This window comes from Oncorhynchus kisutch, linkage group LG9 (assembly GCF_002021735.2).
Source record: "Oncorhynchus kisutch isolate 150728-3 linkage group LG9, Okis_V2, whole genome shotgun sequence".
Classification (NCBI taxonomy): Eukaryota; Metazoa; Chordata; class Actinopteri; order Salmoniformes; family Salmonidae; genus Oncorhynchus; species Oncorhynchus kisutch.
The window spans coordinates 37,325,066-37,350,023 of NC_034182.2; the positions used below are offsets into that span (position 1 = coordinate 37,325,066).

The following is a 24,958-nucleotide window of genomic DNA, read 5'->3' on the forward strand; positions in this document are numbered from 1 at the left end:
GGTAGGATTCACCCTGGATTTAAAACCCCGCTGGGAGAAGCCCGGGTGTGAAACGTTGAGGTTGTTGTCTGCTGCAGAATGGCGTGTAAAGTGGCCCTAATGTTGACTGAGAACGCCACGATCCCCTTTTGACCTATTTGTGTGAGATGTGTGTAATCGTAGTGAGATTTTACAGGACTGTTTTTGTAGTCGTCAATCATAGACACTATGGAAAACACAACTCTCACATAGTGCTTGAGGGATCCATATTATCAGGGGGGTAGACTTGTCATTTGTTCAAATCCTGCTCGAAGGACCATGAAAGACAATACTCAACCGACGTGGGATCTTTACATGACTGACCTTTCTTTTTGTTTCTTTAGTCAACGGTGAGGTCGGCACACTGTGAGGGATTCAACTCAAATAGCTAGAGTCAAGCCTGTCTGACTCTCTCCTCTCTGCTTGCTGGTGTAGGTGTGCGGAGAGCATGCTGTGCGTGGTTCCCGACATCTCTGCCTTCCGCGAGGGCTGGCGCTGGGTACGTCAGCCGGTGCAGGTTCCCGTCACGCTGGTGCGAAACGACGGCATCATCTACTCCACCACGCTCACCTTCACCTACACGCCGGAGCCTGGGCCGCGGCCACACTGCAACGCCGCCGGAGCCATCCTACGGGCGGGCAGCGACCGCCTTTTAACGGCTAGCAGCAACAGCGCTAACAACAGCGACGCTAACAACAGCTACGGCCCCAATAACGCAGGAGTCACATCCTCTTCCACGGTTGCAGCCGTGGTGTCCTAACACAAACACACACACACACACACTTATCACACACTTATACACACACACAATATGCCTCGAGAGGAAAATGTACCACATGGTAAAAAGACTATGAAGTAAACTGACTCTCTAAAAGTGCTGCATATTGATTTGGGATTTCAAAAGAAGCTGAAATTGAAAATTGATCGGACGGAAAAAGGAGGAATTCAAAGAGTTCCTATGTTAAAAGTTGTCAACCAGCGGAAATAAGAGAAACTGTGTGAACTCCTCGCTGCTGCCCTCTTGTGGTTCGTAAGGGACATGCCTGTCGGTTTATGGTGTTGGAGCTGTGTAATAGGGAGTTCCTATTGGCTCAGCGCGCCAGTGTCTTGAACGGAGACCACAGCAACTATACATCCACCACATGTATAGTACGTTAACTAAAAGGTCGATTTTGTGCGCTTTCCCCCCCCCCCCTCCCTCTGTTCATTTTTTCCCCTCTTTTTTTTGTCTCGTTAGTCTTCTATGTTACTGTAAAGGGAGGAAATGTATTGTTTTTGGAGGAGAGCGAGGAGTGGACATAGTGGGGACACATAAAAATGTCATGACGATGCCATCGTTTTTGTGGACCAAGGATCTTTGCATAAGCTTCAGTAAAGGTACATTTTCACCTGTTTTGTATGAAACCGTATAGTACACTTTTGTTACCAAATAGTTTCTATTTTCTTCCTCCGAGCTTTGGTCTTTTTTTATGTTGTCCAAATCCCGACCTGGCATGTGTATTATAGCTACCTTTACTTCTCGTCTCCATCAAATGCCTGCTTCTTTCAGTCTTTTCGACGGAACGGTGAATTTTTGATACTTTGCTAGTCTTGGGATTTATTTTTTATTTTTTTACCTAACCAATGGTTTGTTTGTGTTAGGGGGGGTAACCTCAGCGGGCCTAATTTTTGTATTCTCATAGTTTATTTTAATTTTATGAAGTCTTTAAAAAGAAAAGCTTTAAGCAACGCCTCTGCCTTGCCTGCAATACTCTGTTCGCTACAAGCTGCGTTTCCTTTGGAAACATCACACATGGAGCCATGGTGACGTGAATTCTTCCATTTTATTTCAAATGTTAAAAAAATTACAAAAAATAACCTGGACTTCCAGTTACAAAATAGTTTGTCATTTTCACATTTAATGAGTCTAGTCGTTAAAATGAAATGGTAGCCTTAGTACAGTAGTATTATTACAGTCAACTAAAATCATGTCACATATCCAAAGTTGATATCATGTTGCTGTAGAAGTGTCCAGCGACGTCTTCAAATCTGTCAAGTATATTGTGTTTCCAGGCCTTGGTGTCTTCCTGTGTATAGTTCTGGTGGCATTTCAAACTTTAGTTGGTTTTTAGAAAACCCGAAAAGACAGACACTTCCAATTTGATGTGGCCTTTACCGTTCACTTAAATGTCAAAGAGTAACATTACTCTTCCAACGACCTGCCCTTTTCCTTTACGTAACTAGAACGAATCTGTGTGTGTGGGGGGGGGGGGACAGTCGGTCTTATCTCTGCTCATTACTAGGTTGAAGATGACAAAGGGGATTCTAAGATCCCATAACTCTTTTCAACAATGGGACCCGCTATGCTAGTTAGCAACGGCGCTAGTCCAATTAAGTTGTTTGTTTTCTAACGCTGCCCAATGGAATTATTACGTTGTCCTAACCTGTAATATTTTTCACCTGGACTCGTTACAGGAAGTTGTTTCATTGGACAACATGGCATTATGGGTTATCTTTGTGTCACTGCTTCAAGAACACACTGTCATACATACGACCAGCGTTCTGGACGATTTGTTGTTAAAACAAACGCTGTTCAGTGTAAAAGTACAACACTTAGAGTACCAGTCAAAAGTTTGGACACACCTACTCATTCAAGGGTTTTTCTTAATAAAAAAAAAACGGTTTTCTACATTGTAGAATAATAGTGAAGACATCAGAACTATGAAATAACACATGGAATCATGTCGTAACCAAAACAGTATTTTATATTTGAGATTCTTCAAATAGCCACCCTTTGCCTTGATGACAGCTTTGGACACTCTTGGCATTCTCTCAACCAGCTTCATGAGGAATGCTTTTCCAACACTCTTGAAGGAGTTCCCACATTGGCTGCTTTTTCTCCACTCTGCGGTCCAACTCATCCCAAACCATCTCAATTGGTGTGAGGTCGGGTGATTGTGGAGGCCAGGTCATCTGATGCAGCACTCCATCACTCTCCTTCTTGGGTCAAATAGCCATTACACAGCCTGGAGGTGTGTTGGGTCATTGTCCTGTTAAAAAACAAATCATAGTCCCACTAAGCCCAAACCAGATGGAATGGCATATCGCAGCAGAGATCATCCGTTCACCTACTCTACGTCTCACAAAGACACGGCGGTTGGAACCAAATATCTCACATTTTAACTCCAGACCAAAGAACAGATTTCCACCTGTCTAATATCCATTGCTAGTGTTTCTTGGCCCAAGCAAGTCTCTTCTTCTTATTGGTGTCCTTCAGTAGTGGTTTCTTTGCAGCAATTCGACCATGAAGGCCTGATTCACGCAGTCTCCTCTGAACAGTTGATGTTTAGATGTGTCTGTTACTTGAACTCTGAGGTGCAGTTAATTGCCGGTTTCTAAGGCTGGTAACTCTAATGAACTTACCAGAGGTAACTCTGGGTTTTCATTTCCTGTGTCGATCCTGTTTGATGGTTTTTGCGACTTTCAAAGATCTTTAAATTGTCTGCGTTGACTGACCATGTCTTAAAGTAATGATGGTTTACCAAATAGTGCTGTCTTCTGTATACCACCCCTAGCCTGTCACAACACAACTGATTGGCTCAAATGCATTAAAAGGGAAAGAAATTCCACAAATTAACTTAAGAAGGCACACCTGTTAATTGAAATGCATTCCAGGTGACTACCTCATGAAGCTGGTTGAGAGAATGCTAAGAGTGTGCAAAGCTGTCGTCAAGGCAAAGGGTGGATACTTTGAAGAATCTCAAATATATTCAGATTTGTTTAACACTTTTTAGGTTACTACATGTGTTTTTTTTCATCGTTTTGATGTCTTCACAATTATTCTACAATGTATAAAATAGTTTTTTTTTAAATGAAAACCTTGAATGAGTAGGTGTTATAACATTTTTGACTGATACTGTATATGTCTACTTCATCACAGCACTCGTGCTTTCTCCGTTTTAGAGACATTGTCTTGCAAGCACTGTGACTCATTTTAAAAGCCTTTTAACTAACGTCCTGTGGTTTTTGACCGAACAAAACAAGTACGTCACTGTCTGAAAGTAGCCAAACCCAGCCAATGTACTTATGGTGATCGAGTCTTCTGTTAACAGTAACAAGGCCTTCTAGATGTAGGCTGTATCATTGAAGATGTATATTTAGAGAAACGTACAGCAATATTATACAGGTCGTGTCTCTTGAGGTTTGCCTGACCACCTACTTCACCAGCTTGTGTTTGTGCTCACGATCTGCTGTATAGTCTGTAACAACGGATCGTTGAGCGAAACTCGTTCCGTTTCAAAGTGTGTTTGTGCGTGTGTACACTGTTCATGTTCAAAACAATCAATGTTCTTGTAAAGATGGACTTTTGGTTGGCCAGGTTGGTTGGCCAGGTTGGTTGGCCAGGTTGGTTGGCCATCTTCTAATTTTGATCCAAATATAAAACAAGTGATTTATTTCTCTGGCACAATTAATATGTGGCTGAAGAAGACGATCAACGCCAATAGTTTGATCCCAGTGTGTTACAGTGGGACGATATGCTCTTCCAGGAAGAACTATGATGCTGAAGCTTGAATATGTTTTTAATGAACAAGTATTACAGGCCTCTGTCATCATGTACCCGTTTAACAGGCAAATCCATTTAATAAAAGGGAACAAAAAAGTGCTAAGTTTCCTCAAAAAATACAAGCGTAACAACCACCACCCACCACCACCCACCACCCACCACCACCACCCACCACCACCACCACCACCCACCACCACCACCACCCACCATCACCACCCACCACCACCCACCACCACCACCCACCCCCACCACCCACCACCACCACCCACCACCAACCATCAACGATCCGTTGTTACAGACCACCACCACCCACCACCACCCACCCACCGACCACAACCACCACCCACCACCACCACCCACCCACCACCCACCACCACCCACCCACCACAACCACCACCCACCACCACCACCCACCCACCACCACCACCACCCACCACCACCACCCACCACCACCCACCACCACCACCCACCCACCACCCACCACCACCACCCACCACCCACCCCCACCACCCACCACCACCACCCACCACCAACCATCAACGATCCGTTGTTACAGACCACCACCACCCACCACCACCCACCCACCGACCACAACCACCACCCACCCCCACCACCCACCACCACCACCCACCCACCACAACCACCACCCACCACCACCACCCACCCACCACCACCACCACCCACCACCACCACCCACCACCACCACCCACCACCACCACCCACCACCACCACCCACCCACCACCCACCACCACCACCCACCACCCACCCACCACCACCCACCACCACCCACCACCACCACCCACCCACCACCCACCACCACCACCCACCACCACCCACCACCACCACCCACCACCACCACCACCCACCCACCACCACCACCCACCACCACCACCACCACCCACCACCAACCATCAACGATCCGTTGTTACAGACCACCACCACCACCCACCCACCACCACCACCACCACCACCACCACCACCCACCCACCCACCACCCACCCACCACCACCACCACCACCACCCACCCACCACCCACCCACCACCACCCACCCACCCACCACCACCACCACCACCACCTACCACCACCACCACCCACCACCACCACCACCACCTACCACCACCACCACCCACCCACCACCCACCCACCACCACCACCACCACCACCACCACCACCACCCACCCACCCACCACCACCACCACCACCACCACCACCCACCCACCACCACCCACCCACCCACCACCACCACCCACCACCCACCCACCACCACCCACCCACCCACCACCACCACCCACCACCACCACCCACCACCACCACCACCACCCACCACCAACCATCAACGATCCGTTGTTACAGACCACCACCACCACCCACCACCCACCACCCACCACCCACCACCACCCACCCACCACCACCACCACCACCACCCACCCACCACCCACCCACCACCACCCACCCACCACCACCACCACCCACCCACCCACCACCACCACCTACCTGTTTCTTCAGCCATTGATGTTAATGTAAACAGTGTAATGATGATCTTTTTTATTATTGTATAAAGTTTCCCCGTTTGTTTTATTTAATGTTAAAGAAATAAGGTCATTACTGCCGTTGCTGCCTACTTTGGCGCCGGGAGTCGATTTACAAAAGGTCAGTTGCTGTCGGTCCAGCAACAGTTGTTTTATGTTTTTAATTCATTCAAGAATGGGTGCGATCAACCTGAATTGAATAGTTTGCAGCATGGAACCAACATGAGCTTTGTCACCTATCACCTTACTATGGAATTATACAACAAGGAGAAAAGCTACTGGCCTTTTCCAAACCCTTCACTCTATTGTCATGTCAATAAGGTGGTCGCTGAATCTTTTTGGGTTTGCTCAGTGTTTTCAGGATGTCAGCTGAGAGAAGTGAGTTCGGGAAACGCCTGAATCATTCTCCAGTCTGCGGTCTTTCTGCTTTGGGGTTTTTGTTTTTGGATTCTAATATCCCATAACTCTTTTCAACAATGGGACCAGCTATGCTAGTTAGCAACGGCACTAGTCCAATTAAGTTGTTTGTTTTTCATGGTCAAGAAAAAGCATCAGTTCTCACGTTTTACTCAACAAGGAGAAGGCAGTTCTCTCTTACAGGGGTGGAATGTTGTTACATGCCTTTTTATAATCTGGACAAACGATTAACCTGGTAACAAAATCTGATGAAATACTCTCTTAACCTTATGTGAAGCTTTTTGCAAATACTGTGTACATACTGTACTTGCAAGCGGTTTTAATTTTGTCAGTCGTATTGTTTTGTTTTCTTCCAAAAGCAGCTGTTTTTTGGGGGGGGGTTGGGGGGGTTAATGAGCTCTGAACAACGTATGTATGTATCCTCTAATATGCCAAATGTCTTTTTATAACAGATTTGTCATGCACTGCTAAACAGGACAGAGCGAGAAGCAGCTTTAAATAAATGTGGGAGGAGCCTTTCTCTGACACAGCTCTGCCTTGAATACTCCTCGAGACGATTGGCTGGCTGCATTATGGAGTAGTAATGTTTCCCTCTCCTCTGTGTCTCTCTGCACCTACGTTTTGACTTCACTCTCTTAGCTCTGCACGCTTAACTTCGCTGCAGTCCCATTTCTTATCTTGTCCCCCTCGCGCATCCTTTCACACACACTCTGTCTCCATCTTTCTCTCTGTCTCTGTGTGTAATGTTCCATTGATGGTAAACAGAGGTGTCAGCCAGTGGTAGTATACTCAGCGATCGAAGGGTTTGCTGATGGTAGAAATCTGTGCAGTTTGTAACATTTTTAGCAATAACGTGAAACAAGGGGACTGTTTTTTTTGATAACATTATGATTGGTTGTTTTTGTTTTTTTGTACATTGAAATTCCATGTCATTTAAAGGAAAAAGAAACAAGAAAAAAGTTGCTATATTGGCATATAAATAAAAACACAAGAAATAAATAAAAAATGACAATTATGTGTGAAATGAACTGTCTTTGTATGTATTTTACATTGGAGGACTTAAAGCATAAACATGGTAATGGTCTTGTAGGGGGCTGACATTGCACTGCGAATAGACTGAATAGTCCATCTTTGATGCAACTCTTACCTTCAGTTCTAGAGGTTACCCACTGGGCACAAACTGGTTAAATCAACGTTGTTTCAATGTAAGTGGTCACCGTATTGTGACGTGGCATCTACACTAGATATAGAAAAGTATGTGAACACTCCTTTTGCTAACGGGTGTATAAAATTGAGCACACGGACATGCAATCTCCATTGACAAACATTAGCAGTAGAGTGGTTTTACTGAAGAGCTCAGTGACTTTTCAATGTGGCAGCGTCATAGGATGCCACCTTTCCAACAAGTCAGTTCGTCAAACCTCTGCCCTGCTAGAGCTGCCCCCGGTCAACTGTAATCGCTCTTATTGAGAAGTGGAAACGTCTAGGAGCAACAACGGAAGTGGTAGGCCATACAAGCTCACAGAACGGGAGTGCTGAAGCCCGTAGTGCGTCTGTCCTCTGTTGTAACCCTCACTACCGAACTACCTATGGAAGCAACATCAGAGGTGGAAACACGTTCTCTTGAATGTTGAATCACCTTTCACCATCTGGGCTTGGCTAATGCCAGGAGAACACTACCTGCCCCAATGCATAGTGTCAACTGTAAAGTTTAGTGGAGGATGAATAATGTTCTGGGGCTGATTTTCATGGTTCGGGCTAGGCTCCTTTTAGTTCCAGTGAAGAGAAATATTAACGCTACAGCATACAATGACACTCTAGATAATTCTGTGCTTCCAACTTTGTGGCAACGGTTTGGGGAAGGCCCTTTCCTGTTTCAGCATGACAATGCCCCCGTGCACAAAGCCAGGTCCATACAGAAACGGTTTGTTGAGATTGCTGTGGAAGAACTTGACTGGCCTGCACAGAGCCCTGACCACAACCCCATCGAACACCTTTGGGATGAATTGGAACGGCAACTGCGAGTCAGGCCTAATTGCCCAACACCAGTGCCTGACCTCACTAATGTTCTTATGGCTGAATGGAAGCAAGTCTCGGCAGAAATGTTCCAACATCTAGCGGGAAGCTGTCCCAGAAGAGTGGAGGCTGATATAGTAGCAAAAGGGGGACCAACTCCGTATTAATCACCATGATTTTGGCATGAGATGTTTTACGGTAAAGTTGCAACCACAGGATTCTGTCATCATGGTAACCAATTTTCAACATAGACCAACCTTGTATAAAATATGTTCAAGGTAATATCCACTCTCAGCAAAAAGCAATAGTCTGGGCAGCACCTCCTACTGGAGAGCTGGGGCCGTCTACAGCACCTCCTACTGGAGAGCTGGGGCCGTCGACAGCACCTCCTACTGGAGAGCTGGGGCCGTCTACAGCACCTCCTACTGGAGAGCTGGGCCGTCTACAGCACCTCCTACTGGAGAGCTGGTCCGTCTACAGCACCTCCTACTGGAGAGCTGGTCCGCCTACAGCACCTCCTACTGGAGAGATGGGGCCACCTACAGCACCTCCTACTGGAGAGCTGGGGCCGTCGACAGCACCTCCTACTGGAGAGCTGGGGCCGTCGACAGCACCTCCTACTGGAGAGCTGGGCCGTCTACAGCACCTCCTACTGGAGAGCTGGTCCGCCTACAGCACCTCCTACTGGAGAGATGGGGCCGCCTACAGCACCTCCTACTGGAGAGCTGGGCCGTCTACAGCACCTCCCACTGGAGAGCTGGGTCCGTCTACAGCACCTCCTACTGGAGAGATGGGTCCGTCTACAGCACCTCCTACTGGAGAGCTGGGGCCGTCTACAGCACCTCCTACTGGAGAGCTGGGGCCGTCTACAGCACCTCCTACTGGAGAGCTGGGCCGTCTACAGCACCTCCTACTGGAGAGCTGGTCCGCCTACAGCACCTCCTACTGGAGAGATGGGGCCGCCTACAGCACCTCCTACTGGAGAGCTGGGCCGTCTACAGCACCTCCCACTGGAGAGCTGGGTCCGTCTACAGCACCTCCTACTGGAGAGATGGGTCCGTCTACAGCACCTCCTACTGGAGAGATGGGGCCGTCTACAGCACCTCCGACTGGAGAGATGGGGCCGTCTACAGCACCTCCTACTGGAGAGATGGGGCCGTCTACAGCACCTCCTACTGGAGAGCTGGGGCCGTCTACAGCACCTCCTACTGGAGAGCTGGGGCCGTCTACAGCACCTCCTACTGGAGAGCTGGTCCGCCTACAGCACCTCCTACTGGAGAGCTGGGCCGTCTACAGCACCTCCTACTGGAGAGCTGGGCCGTCTACAGCTGTCCCTTCGGTCTCCCATCCAGGGTTTTAACCAAGCTCAGCTTGGATATTAGTCACTGACTATTACCAAATGTGCTATTATGAGAATGATTATTGAGAAATCTCCACTCAATAGGTTCACTGTTGCTATCGAAGTCATTCCAAAGGGTCGGTTCAACAGAGCTAATGAAATGTAACCATAGCAACCACAAGCTCACAATCAATGGGAGTGATAGGGGCATGTGAGAAGAATAAAAACAACAACATAAAACCAAATATGTTGATTTCAGGTGATTTTGATTTGTTGGGAGTTTGTTTTTACATGCTCATGCTCCCATCAACCCCATTGATTGTTAGCTTGTGGTGGTTTGTAGTGGCTGTTTAAAATAAGCTGATCCATGGATTACTGTTTCTCTTCGGCCATAGACTCCTTTCAGGGCGAGGAACCATTTTTAAAATCAAGTTGTAAAATAGTGGACTACTCCTTCAAAGAATTGTATCAAATCAAACTGTATTTAATGTGCATTTAAAGTGTATTTGATTTAGTCCTGGTCTTTAAGTTAGATTTTTGGTCCAAATGGAGTCGTGAATCCAACATGTTCATTATTAATTTGTAGACAAACTCTAATTAAAGCAACACTTAGTAGCAAAGATGGATGCATCTCCTTCAAATGTTGATATTTGGTTGCGTTGACAACCAAACATAATTCAATACCACTTCCGCTATACTGTAAACAGCCTAATGTTACGGTTATCTTACAAACTAATGTAACAGAATTTATTCAACCCGTGACATGAGTAACGCATCAATGGCCGCTTTTGAGGTAACTAACATTTTAAACATCTTATGTAATCAGCCTGCAGGTTCAGGGTCACAGGTCTGTGGACATCGTCACAATTGCTATAATCAGCACAGAATCTCAAACGCCATTCATTATTCGCACCATGTAGTATAATGTCATCACAACTGCAATCCAGGTCACTTGGTTGTGCTGTTAGATAATGCGTTATCACTGTGCCTCAAGTTGTTTTATAAATCAACTAAATGTCTGACATTGGTATTCCCGTTTGAACTTTGTTGTGGTTGAAAGCGCAGTGAAAACACATTTATGTGACAACTATACCAAAAATCAGACATTCATTTGAATTTGGTTGTGCTTTAGATGGTGCTTTCATCATAGTGACAACACATGGTTGAATTCCCAAACTTTTGGCTGTGTCTTTTTGAATGGGTTGAATAAAGGAATCTCATTGGTCAACGGATCTATTAAACATATGACCCAATTCTCCCCATTGAAATGACGTGGTGTGTTTATGCTTCTCAGAAGCCTCACGTCGAAGAAGAAGACCACACTGGCCCTCCCAGTGCAATCCATCAGCACATCTCTCTGCTGTAGCTCCTGACTCAGAGATTTGAAAGCCCCCCCCCCCCCCCCCCCCACACACAGACACCAGCAAGTAGCATAGCAGAGCAGAAATGCATTCTGACATTCTCATACAACACTACAGACTTTTTAATATTTAATTTCCTTTTTTTTTTGGTAATGCATCCCATGCACTTTACAGAACAATTTCCCTTCGAGAGCAACACTAAAAATCCTCCAATGAACAGTGACATGACGACACAACAAAGAGGAGAAAACAACACAATTTGCTACATTTGTGCTGCAATGCATTTCACAACCCAAGTCAACAGAGACCAGGTGTGATTTGCTTGACAGGTAATGCTGGGAAAAGGTCCTTTTGAAGTAGTGGGACAGACAGGTGCACAGAGTCCCACACCACGATAAGGCCACAGTTGTGTCACTTACAATAAATAGTACACTAGGTACAACGATAAAAGATGACTGAGTCAAGGACAAGAAAACAACGTTTTTTTTTTTTTGTGCGCCCACGAGGATGACACTATGCTACAAGGCTAGGAATGCATTTCAGAGCATGACAAGGCCAGGGATGGTAACAATTAGTCCAGAGGTATTTACACGTATGGGCATATTTGTATGTCACACTGCCTGTAAAAAGGAGTCCGAGGTATGGGAAGTTATTAATGTCTTGGGGAACGTGGTGTCGTCCTTGGGCTGTGGTTTGTGCCTTTCAAGTCCCTGACAAGAATGTGTACAGAGAGAATATTATGTAGAGAGTGGAGAAAACACACACACACACACACACACACACACACACACACACACACACACACACACACACACACACACACACACACACACACACACACACACACACACACACACACACAAGGGTCAGCCAGGGTTCATCCGTTCAACATTGCTCATGGAGATCTTACATGGCTCTGAAAAAGCTGCTTGGACGTTCCTCTGGGATCATCTGGTCAACGTCAAACCAAGACAACTAGGGTGCTGCTTTTCCCCCATGGGTGATTCAGGAGAGGAGGAGGGGTTACGTGAAGAGACACCGTGACGATTGTACACATCATGGGTGTTTGAGGTGAATGTCTGTGTGGAGGAACAGCATTGAATGTAGACCTCATGGCTGTAGACATAAACTAGCCATGTTTTCTCACGGCCCCTATTAAAGAAGCATTTAGGGTCCTGTACCTCATAAAGAGTTATATCAGGTGCCACCGTTCCTCAGTCCATGTAGTTTGTTTAGCAATACTTATTTAAATTCATAACCTTCTCCTTGTTGAAAACCTTGGCTGATTATTCCATTTCTCCATTTCATGTAGTCAACATGCCATCGTTTGATTTGTCCATTCTTTGTAATGACACCAAGTATATCATCAACCTATTGTCTGAGATTCTCTTCATACATACATGTCCACTTTCACAAGTATGGTGACTTTAAAAGTTGAAAGCAGGCATGCATGACCTCCTCAGAGACCGAAAGCTCAATGTACAGTGTGTGTGTGTGTGTGTGTGTGTATGCATGACCACTTACTCATTCTGATTGGTCAATGATGGAGAAAGGAAGCTAAGCCTGGGCGGAGCCACGGATACTACTGTATGTGAAGCGCGTGTTATTACCACTCTGCGGCGTGTGCCCATTCTCCTCTCTGCTCCTCATCCCTCCTCTTCCTCCCCCTCTCCCCGTCCCCATCCTACTCCCAGCCCCCCGCCCGACTCCACCGGCCTTGGGGCTGCTACAGCAGGTGAAGGTGGACAAAATCCCTTGGCGGAAACGCTTATTCATGAAGCAGTATATAATGGGGTTGACACAAGCGGAGGTGTACGACAACAGGTGGATGAAGGATATCGGCGCCCCCGAGAGGAGCTTGTCGGCCGAACGGCGGTCGAAGGCCCGCCAGGCGTTAACGGCGAACACGGGCGTCCAGCATAGGAAGAAGAGACAGACGATGACCAGGAGCATGCGAATCACGCGCTTCTTAGCCATCAGGTTGCAGGTGGAGCTGTTGCTGCACACGCGGCTCAGCTTGGACTTGTTGCTGTCCACGTTGTCTCTGCTGTTGACGGTCACGTTAGGGCTAGGGGTCGAGGGAGGGCTCTGGAGGTGGGCAAGCTCGCCCTTCTTCTTGGCGGGCTGAAGGTAGCAGCCGTCGTTGTCGCCGGGTTTGATGCTGCCGGTGCTGCACTGTCTCTCTGTGACAGATCATAACAACAGATGTGAATACAAAATGAACTTTCTAAACTAAAGTTGTTTACTCTAAATAAAAATGATAGGTGATAGAAGGGGATCTAATAAAGATAAGGAAATCATCTCTGTGATAGATCAGAAAAATAAGACATGAATAATGACTGATCCTGTGAAAATTAGATTTACCAAAGATTAGCCAATGGTAACAATGACCAATAAGGATGCCACCAAATTGATATGGCATGATAATATCGCCAGAGCTGGACATTTTCAAGAGGACAGTTGAGGTTTTGTATACGTACCTCTGCTGGACTTCCTGTTGGCCATCTCAAACTTGATGCCCCTGTAGAGCTCCAGGGAGATGAGGCCATAGGATGTCATCATCATGATCCCAGGAACCAGGAAGAGCAGCAGCAGCAGGGACACATACCTGTAAGGAAGAAGGCTCGATGGTGTCACCGGATTGGTCGAAAGCAAGTGCCCATTCAGCATGCATCAAAGTGATTTGACCTGACCAAGAACCGATCTCTGCTCTCAGTGATGATCTACCTCATCATTGTTAAGTATCTATCATCTAACAGACCAACAAATCAGTGAATTTGATACTTCCCCCTAAATTAATAGACATGAATAGCCCATTTCGTCTTTTGCACAGACCGTTCCATTATTTACAGTGAAAATCACCTAGCAGTTGAAACCCCTCTTTGTGATGGCACCCATCTATGAAAATGAAACTATCTATCCTCTCACCAGGACTGCTGGATGACATCACTGGGCCATACCAGGCGGCACATGTTGCCCGTGCTGTTGTTGACCCGGGTGAAGGGTACCAGGGTGCTGGAGATGGGGTAGGGCAGCATGAACAGAAAGCTCACCACCCAGGTGGCAGAGATGACCTTGGCAGCGTGGGACTTGGTTTGCCAGGTCCGGGAGGTCAGGGGGTTGCAGATGGCACTGTAGCGCTCCAGGGAAATGGCCACCAGGTTGAAGGTCGAGACGCTCACCGAGATCCCTGGAGAGATGACGACGGTTAGCGGTCCACAGTTTTGTACCACAGGACTGAGTATACAATCTGATGAATAGATTGATAACAGACAAGAATGTAGGCTACACTAGCATATGTGATTTTGTACGTCTGTGATTTTGTACGTAACATAAGCTCAGTTAAACCAAGCTCATCAGGCATTTATAAGTTACATTTTTTAAAATATCATTCATTTAAACGTCCAAAAATGAAGATAGCAATCACAGATTGCCCCTTTAAACCTTGTACAATGGCTAATGTAATACTGTACACACAGCAGGTGGGAATGACACTGTCTACTGTAATACTTTGAATAGCTGGCCTGACACGTTCACGACTAGTCACTCTGTACTTTACGAGCGTTTAGGGGCAGAGGTAAGTTCCAGCACTGAGCAACAACCCCATCCGTTAACCGGTGGATGTTACAAAACTCACAAAACAACAAACAACGGGCTCCTATAAATACATGCACGTTACCTTGGTTACACACCGTGACAGATGAGGTAATCATAGCTACTGACATGGCCGGGATCTCACCGCACGGACCCAAGTCAAGAACAAACAGATCAGGGAGGCTGTGAACTATCTGACTACAAAGAAACACCACGGTGGAACATTTCCCAAAGACAATGAATAATACAACCGTAACCCAGCTGAAAGAAATGCATGTAGATAGGATATATCCAGGGGACACATATCCATGCTATATCCAGGGGACATATCCATGCTATATCCAGGGGACATATCCATGCTATATCTAGGGGACATATCCATGCTATATCCAGGGGACATATCCATGCTATATCCAGGGGACATATCCATGCTATATCCAGGGGACATATCCATGCTATATCTAGGGGACATATCCATGCTATATCCAGGGGACACATATCCATGCTATATCCAGGGGACATATCCATGCTATATCTAGGGGACATATCCATGCTATATCCAGGGGACATATCCATGCTATATCCAGGGGACATATCCATGCTATATCCAGGGGACATATCCATGCTATATCCAGGGGACATATCCATGCTATATCCAGGGGACATATCAATGCTATATCCAGGGGATATATATCCATGCTATATCCAGGGGACATATCCATGCTATATCCAGGGGACATATCCATGCCATATCTAGGGGATATATATCCATGCTATATCCAGGGGATATATATCCATGCTATATCCAGGGGATATATATCCAGGAGACATATCCAGGGGACATATATCCATGCCATATCCAGGGGATATATAGCCATGCTATATCCATGGGATATATATCCATGCTATATCCAGGGGATATATATCCATGCTATATCCAGGGGATATATATCCAGGGGACATATCCAGGGGACATATATCCATGCCATATCCAGGGGATATATATCCATGCCATATCCAGGGGATATATATCCATGCTATATCCAGGGGACATATCCAGGGGACATATATCCATGCCATATCCAGGGGATATATATCTATGCTATATCCATGCTATATCCAGGGGATATATATCCATGCCATATCCAGGGGACATATCCATCCATGCCATATCCAGGGGATATATATCTATGCTATATCCAGGGGATATATTTTTTTATTTTTTTTATTTCACCTTTATTTAACCAGGTAGGCTAGTTGAGAACAAGTTCTCATTTGCAACTGCGACCTGGCCAAGATAAAGCATAGCAGTGTGAGCATACAACAAAGAGTTACACATGGAGTAAACAATTAACAAGTCAATAACACAGTAGAAAATAAAGGGGGGTCTATATACAATGTGTGCAAAAGGCATGAGGAGGTAGGCAAATAATTACAATTTTGCAGATTAACACTGGAGCGATAAAAGATCAGATGGTCATGTACAGGTAGAGATATTGGTGTGCAGAAGAGCAGAAAAGTAAATAAATAAAAACAGTATGGGGATGAGGTAGGTGTAAAGGGTGGGCTATTTACCAATAGACTATGTACAGCTGCAGCGATCGGTTAGCTGCTCAGATAGCTGATGTTTGAAGTTGGTGAGGGAGATAAAAGTCTCCAAATCCAGGGGATATATATCTATGCTATATCCATGCTATATCCAGAGGATATATATCTATGCTATATCCAGGGGATATATATCCATGCCATATCCAGGGGATATATATCCATGCTATATCCAGGGGATATATATCTATGCTATATCCAGGGGATATATATCCATGCCATATCCAGGGGATATATATCCATGCTATATCCATGCTATATCCAGGGGATATATATCCATGCCATATCCAGGGGATATATATCCATGCCATATCCAGGGGATATATCCATGCCATATCCAGGGGATATATATCCATGCCATATCCAGGGGATATATATCCATGCCATATCCAGGGGATATATATCCATGCCATATCCAGGGGATATATATCCATGCTATATCCATGCTATATCCAGGGGATATATATCCATGCCATATCCAGGGGATATATATCCATGCCATATCCAGGGGATATATATCTATGCTATATCCATGCTATATCCAGGGGATATATATCCATGCCATATCCAGGGGACATATATCCATGCCATATCCAGGGGACATATCCAGGGGACATATCCAGGGGATATATCCAGGGGATATATATCCATGCCATATCCAGGGGATATATATCCATGCCATATCCAGGGGATATATATCCATGCTATATCCAGGGGATATATATCCATGCCATATCCAGGGGATATATATCCATGCTATATCCAGGGGATATATCCAGGGGATATATATCCATGCCATATCCAGGGGATATATCCAGGGGATATATATCCATGCCATATCCAGGGGATATATATCCATGCCATATCCAGAGAGGAAATATGGCTGAAAAGGATTTGAACTACAAGGGAGCTTGAAATTTCAGCTATGCTGTATCCAGGACCTGTATATCCATACAATATCCAGACATAACAAATATCAATGGAATGTGTTTGAACGGGTTATGAAGCATGAGAACGGTACAGCCTCGACTGTAAAGAATGTAGAGAATGGATCCTCAACTACGTAGACGTTGCTATTTCTGTGGCTGAGAGTTTCAAGTCATTGAGACACTTGTGAACAACAACAGATCCCTTTTGTACCCTGTTCTTCTTCCTCATCTTCTTGTCTTGTGACCTGGACCTTTCAGCTCAGAGTAAATGGCAGTGGTGTAATGTACTTAAGTAAAAAATACTTTCAAGTTCAACTTAAGTCATTTTTTGGGGGGTATCTGTACATTACTTTACTATTTATATTTTTGACAACTTTTACTTTTACTCCACTACATTCCTAAAGAAAATCATTTACTTTTTTACTCCATACATTTTCAGTGACCCAAAAGTACTTGTTACATTTTAAATGCTTAGCAGGACAGGAAAATGGTCCAGTCACGCACTTATCAAGAGAACATCCCTGGTCATCCCTACTGCCTCTGATCTGGTGGACTCACTAAACACCTCTCCTCCACTGGGGCTGTAAATGTACTGGCACGTCTCCTGATTTAAGGAGCCATTTACCAGCGGTGTAAAAAGTACCCAGCTGTCATACTTGAGTAAAAGTAAAGATGTCTCTAATCTGGTGGACTCACTAAACAGAGAACATCCCTGGTAATCCCTACTGCCTCTAATCTGGTGGACTCACTAAATAGAGAACATCCCTCTCCTCCACTGGGGCTGTAAATGTACTGGCACGTCTCCTGATTTAAGGAGCCATTTACCAGCGGTGTAAAAAGTACCCAGCTGTCATACTTGAGTAAAAGTAAAGATGTCTCTAATCTGGTGGACTCACTAAACAGAGAACATCCCTGGTAATCCCTACTGGCTCTAATCTGGTGGACTCACTAAACAGAGAACATCCCTGGTAATCCCTACTGCCTCTAATCTGGTGGACTCACTAAACAGAGAACATCCCTGGTCATCCCTACTGCCTCTAATCTGGTGGACTCACTAAACAGAGAACATACCTGGTCATCCCTACTGCCTCTAATCTGGCGGACTCACTAAACAGAGAACATACCTGGTCATCCCTACTGCCTCTGATCTGGTGGACTCACTAAACAGAGAACATACCTGGTCATCTACTGCCTCTAATCTGGTGGACTCACTTATCAAGAGAACATACCTGGTCCTCCCTACTGCCTCTGATCTGGTGGACTCACTAAACAGAGAACATCCCTGGTCATCCCTACTGCCTCTAATCTGGTGGACTCACTTATCAAGAGAACATACCTGGTCCTCCCTACTGCCTCTGATCTGGTGGACTCACTAAACAGAGAACATACCTGGTCCTCCCTACTGCCTCTGATCTGGTGGACTCACTAAACACTTTGTTTGTAAATGATGTCTAAGTGTTGAGTGTGCCACAGGGCTATCCGTACATTACGATACCAAGAAAACTGTGCCATCTGGTTTTCTTAATATAAGGAAATTGAAATAATTTCTACTTTTACTTTTGATACTTAAGTATATTTAAAAGCAAATACTTTTAGACTTTTACTCAAGTAGTATTTTACTAGGTGACTTTCACTTTTACTAGAGTCATTTTCTGTTAAGGTATCTTTACTTTTACTCAAGTATGACAGCTGGGTACTTTTTACACCGCTGGTAAATGGCTCCTTAAATCAGGAGACGTGCCAGTACATTTACAGCCCCAGTGGAGGAGAGGCGATGTGGGAACGCGGCCACGGCTAATAGCCCCAGTGGAGGAGAGGCGATGTGGGAACGCGGCCACGGCTAATAGCCCCAGTGGAGGAGAGGCGATGTGGGAACGCGGCCACGGCTAATAGCCCCAGTGGAGGAGAGGCGATGTGGGAACGCGGCCACGGCTAATAGCCCCAGTGGAGGAGAGGCGATGTGGGAACGCGGCCACGGCTAATAGCCCCAGTGGAGGAGAGGCGATGTGGGAACGCGGCCATGGCTAATAGCCCCAGTGGAGGAGAGGCGATGTGGGAACGAGGCCACGGCTAATAGCCCCAGTGGAGGAGAGGCGATGTGGGAACCACGGCTAATAGCCATCAGATGACTTGATTTGGTGTCTCTTCACACCAGGCACCAGGTGAGAGACCAAATGGAGGCTTTAATGGCTTCTGGGATTTGCTTCTCTATTGATTTTCTATCATCAGACCAATTTAATCGCCCCCAACCCCCAGTGAGTGAGTGGTTGAATCTGGAAGGAATCGTCCTATGTGGACAGAACCTACTGTACTCTCTTCCCTTACCTGACCCCTTGAAGTGAGTGACATCGGTGTAGAAGACAATAATAAGGTCAGACCACGCATGGGGCGGCAAGTAGCCCAGTGGTTAGCATGTTGGGCCAGTAACCGAAAGGTTGCTGGATCGAATCCCCGAGCTGACAAGGTAAGAATCTGTTGTTCTGCCCCTGAACAAGGCAGTTAACCCACTGTTCCCCCGGTAGGCCATTATTATAAATAAGAATATATTCTTAACTGACCTAAATTTGACCATAAAGGTAAAAATTTAAAAAACATCTGACCCTACTGATTGTGTACAATACAATACCTTAACTATGCAACACTTGCAGATGCTCGAGCATGTGAACACCTTCTATTGCAGTAACACACAAATCCCAACAAACAAACCCATTACAGTTTGTGAATACGTAACCAGGGCCCATATCCACAAAGCATCTCAGATTATATAATGAAGTAGATTATATGGACAGATCCTAGATCAGCACTCCAACTATGAGACGCTTTGTGAATACGTAACCAGGGCCCATATCCACAAAGCATCTCAGATGATATAATGAAGTAGATTATATGGACAGATCCTAGATCAGCACTCCAACTATGAGACGCTTTGTGAATAGGTAACCAGGGCCCATATCCACAAAGCATCTCAGATTATATAATGAAGTAGATTATATGGACAGATCCTAGATCAGCTGAACAGATTCTTATTTATAATAATATCCAACTATGAGACGCTTTGTGAGTACAGGCCCAGGTGAGAACCTGTGTACGTGCAGTGCTTCCACAGGACTCACCCATTCTCAGGTACCATATCGGCACCAGGGTCGTGACCTGTGTACAGTAAACTCACCCGTGAAGTACATGGCCACGACTTTGTTTCTCAGGTACCATATCGGCACCAGGGTCGTGACCTGTGTACAGTAAACTCACCCGTGAAGTACATGGCCACGACTTTGTTTCTCAGGTACCATATCGGCACCAGGGTCGTGACCTGTGTACAGTAAACTCACCCGTGAAGTACAAGGCCACGACTTTGTTTCTCAGGTACCATATCGGCACCAGGGTCTTGACCTGTGTACAGTAAACTCACCCGTGAAGTACATGGCCACGACTTTGTTTCTCAGGTACCATATCGGCACCAGGGTCGTGACCTGTGTACAGTAAACTCACCCGTGAAGTACATGGCCACGACTTTGTTTCTCAGGTACCATATCGGCACCAGGGTCGTGACCTGTGTACAGTAAACTCACCCGTGAAGTACATGGCCACGACTTTGTTTCTCAGGTACCATATCAGCACCAGGGTCGTGACCTGTGTACAGTAAACTCACCCATGAAGTACATGGCCACCTTGCAGATGCCCGAGCCAAACACAAAGTCCCTCATGAGGTTGGGGATGAGGGTGAAGGGCATGCAGAAGAGGCAGAGCATCAGGTCGCTGGCGGCCAGGGAGAGCAGGAACAGGTTGGTGACGGTGCGCATGCGACGGTTCCTCACCAGCACGGCGATGATCAGGCTGTTACCCAGAACGCTGACCAGGAAGATGAGGCTATAGAGGAAGATACGTACCGTCTGATTCAAATCTATACAGAGGAGAGACAAATGGTCAGCATTATTGTTGTGATAATTGTCTTTATCATCATTATTATCATAAACATCCTTTATCTTAATAATAATCAACATCATTATCATCTCTACATTGTTACGGTCATTATTATCATCATGATCATTATCATTACTTTCAAATCATCAATCCATTAAGTCTGTCTGTTTTCAATGGCATAGCCCTTGTGTGAAGAGGTTGACGTTCATTTAAGTGTATCCTAATTCGATTGTCAAATATTTTTGTTGTGCATCACTCATCCGGGTTATTTTAGAGCCAGCATTAATGAAGGCAAGCTGGAATTCAGTTGGAGTCAGTTCTGATTGGTCGCATCAGTGTGTGCATATGGGGCTTGAGTGTGCATATGTGGGGCTTGAATTAGCAACATTAAATTCAACATGTTCTGTCCCTTATTTAATATTTTAAAGATGATAGATCTATATTATACATATCAGCTCAATTGCAATGGGAATTCAGAGATCATTTCCGTCAATGCAACACTCAGACCATTCAGAGATCATTTCCGTCAATGCAACACTCAGACCATTCAGAGATCATTTCCGTCAATGCAACACTCAGACCATTTTGACTTCAGCAAATAGGCAATACTTGTTGATCTGGTCTTAATTTACGTTAAAAAAAACAAAATGATATTCAGTCCTAGGGCACTCCATCCAAGCAGAGGAGCAGAAAGGACGCATGCTACTTCAACCGGCGTAAAGCGCACTGGCCCTGCTTGGGGGTGTCCAGAGGGTCGCTCTCCATGTGCCGTTCAGCAAAAATCCCAAAATATGACTAACAGTTTAAAATATGTATTATTTGAGAAACAATGTATTTTCACAATCAGAAAACGAATGACCCAACGTGTGTGTAACAGTCTGGGAATGTTATGATCTCTAAATAAAACAGACTTTTCATCAATATCTCCACTAAATGTTTTAATTTACATTTAAAACATACTACAATTAAATATAGACTTTTTGTTCATTTAATTTCCCGCCAATGTATGATTAGCAATAGGATTGGTTACCTTTCGGTTCCGGAGGGGTCTCGCTTTCATCTTCACACTCTGAGACATTCTTGATTCCAAAGTCACATAATATCTTATAAAGATTAGTTGAGTTTATGAGCATATCATGCAATGTAAACGGTTCCATTTTTTCTGTTCTATCCTGGTTTTTTCTAGTGCATAAATGGATATGATAGGCTCTATGTAAAGGAACCCATTCGGTTCATCCTTCGCAGTCTAAGACGATGGCAAACTTGACATTATAATGCCAGCAAATCACACTTCCCACATGTCATGTTCTTATTCTCCAGGGAAAAAAGTCTTAAAAGAGCCTCGAACTGAAGATGCCGCATTCAAAGAACTTTTGCATGACCCCGTTTATGTTTGATATAAGATAATGATCCAGTTTTCAACTAAATCTACAAGTAATAGAGTCAGTGAGCAAAAATGATTGAAGTCAAGCGTCTGCTGCATGCGGGCTGTTTGTGCTCCCTCTCGCGCTTCAATGTTGATATGAGAAACACAGTAGAAGAGCTGTGGACAGAGAGACTCTCTGCTCTTGGAAGAGACCCCGCCTCTCGAGCCCATGGTCATGCAAGGTGCAACAGCATTTTCAAATGGACATTTGTGTCACTCCTACTGTGATTTTTCCCGTCCGTTGCAAAAGTAGACGTATTATTGACAATATTTGAAGAACATCAAATCTATTTTTTTTTCAACAAAACTAAAATAGTTTTAGATTTGTTATCTGAACAACAACAACAAAAAACGACTATATGCAGGATCTGCGAGGTGTAACAACATCAGAGACCATTTCCTCCTGTGATTGGTTGTTCACATGAGAGATAATACGCAGTCGTTATAGGAGAGGACTGGACAGAGGCTCACCTGATGATGGCAATCCATCAACATGCCTTAACTCCACATGCATGTTTTGCATTAAAAAAAAATCTCCCCTCAGTAATTATATCACGTTAACTATAGTTAGACCTAAGATGCATATCATACTCCAAAAATGACCTTTCTAATCCCTCAGCCATGGTCGCCTATAGTCTATATATGATGGACACCCACTAACATTTAAACTGATTTCTTACCTTTGGATGTGGATGAGTCACAGCAGAGTCATGGGGTACATGTAGCAGGTCATTGTTGTTATAAGCTTGGCTTACTCAAATGACTCCACAATTTATAGGCTAAGTAATGCTATGGTAGTGAGATGTTGTTGGATACAGCACCACAAAAACATACAGTAGATCATCTAGAACATGTGAGTCCAAACAATGTCTGATCCATAGAGATATACCATGTCCTACAGTATATACACTACCAGTCAAAAGTTTGGACACACCTACTCATTCAAGGGTTTTTCTTAATTTTTTACTATTTTCTACTTTGTAGAATAATAGTGAAGACATCAAAACTATGAAATAGCACATATGTGGTAACCTAAAAAGTGTGACAAAAAATATAAATATATTTTATATTTGAGATTCTTCAAAGTAGCCACCCTTTGCCTTGATGACAGCTTTGCACACTCTTGGCATTCTCTCAACCAGCTTCACCTGGAATGCTTTTCCAACTGTCTTGAAGGAGTTTCCACATATGCTGAGCACTTTTTGCTTGTCCTTCACTCTGCGGTCCAACACATCCCAAACCATCTCAATTAGGTTGAGGTCAGGTGATGGTGGAGGCCAGATCATCTGATGCAGCACTCCGTCACTCTCCTTGGTCAAATAGCCCTTACACAGCCTGGAGGTGTGTTTTGGGTCATTGTCCTGTTGAAAAACAAATGAAAGTCCCACTAAGTGCAAACCAAATGGGATGGCGTATCGCTGCAGAATGCTGTGGTAGCCATGCTGGTTAAGTGTGCCTTGAATTCTAAATAAATCACAACAGTGTCACCAGCAAAACACCTCCACACCATCACACCTCCTCCTCCATGCTTCACGGTGGGAACCACACATGCGTAGATCATCCGTTCACTTACTCTGCGTCTCACAAAAACAGGGCGGTTGGAACCAAAATGTTCTAATTTGGACTCATCAGACCAGACAACAGATTTCCACCGCTCTAATGTCCATTGCTCGTGTTTCTTGGCCCAAGCAAGTCTCTTCTTATTATTGGTGTCCTTTAGTAGTGGTTTCTTTGCAGCAATTTGACAATGGAGGCCTGATTTACGCAGTCTCCCCTGAACAGTTGATGTTGAGATGTGTCTGTTACTTGAACTCTGTGAAGCATTGGGCTGCAATATGACATGCCATTAACTCTAATGAACTTATCCTCTACAGCAGAGGTAACTCTGGGTCTTCCTGTGGCGGTCCTCATGAGAGCCAGTTCCATCATAGCGGCTGATGGTTTTTGCGACTGCACTTGAAGACGCACAATTGGCCTAGCGTCGTCCGGGTTTGGGAGGGTTTGGCCGGTACGGATATCCTTGTCTCATTGCGCACTAGCGACCCCTGTGGCGGGTCAGGCGCAGTGCGCGCTAACCAGGTCTCCAGGTGCACGGTATTTCCTCTGACACATTGGCGCGGCTGGCTTCCGGGTTGGATGCGCACTGTAATCTCTTGTAATCCAAAAGTAACGTTAGTAACTGGAACAGATTACATTTAGAATGTGACCCAACCTTGGTTGGGTTGTGTTTCGGAGGACGCATGGCTTTCGACCTTCGT

The 24,958-nt window shown here is 45.2% G+C and overlaps 2 protein-coding genes across 2 annotated transcripts in view; one reads left to right on the plus strand and one right to left on the minus strand.

Moving 5' to 3' along the window:
* Positions 1 to 2,706, plus strand: part of rbpjb (recombination signal binding protein for immunoglobulin kappa J region b) — an 89,445-nt gene extending 86,739 nt beyond the window's left edge. Inside the window, 1 exon segment of the mRNA XM_031832569.1 lies at positions 454 to 2,706. Coding sequence (XP_031688429.1) covers positions 454 to 778 — 325 coding nt within the window. The 3' untranslated portion in view covers positions 779 to 2,706.
* Positions 2,707 to 11,341: 8,635 nt separating this feature from the next.
* On the minus strand, positions 11,342 to 22,798 carry cckar (cholecystokinin A receptor). The gene is made up of 5 exons (XM_020474059.2): positions 22,305 to 22,798; positions 21,003 to 21,254; positions 14,154 to 14,415; positions 13,706 to 13,833; positions 11,342 to 13,408 (listed from the first exon to the last, which is right to left on the minus strand). Exons 1-5 carry the CDS (start codon positions 22,429 to 22,431, stop codon positions 12,783 to 12,785), a joined length of 1,395 nt encoding a protein of 464 aa, XP_020329648.1. The 5' UTR covers positions 22,432 to 22,798; the 3' UTR covers positions 11,342 to 12,782.
* Between the last annotated feature and the right edge of the window lie 2,160 nt (positions 22,799 to 24,958).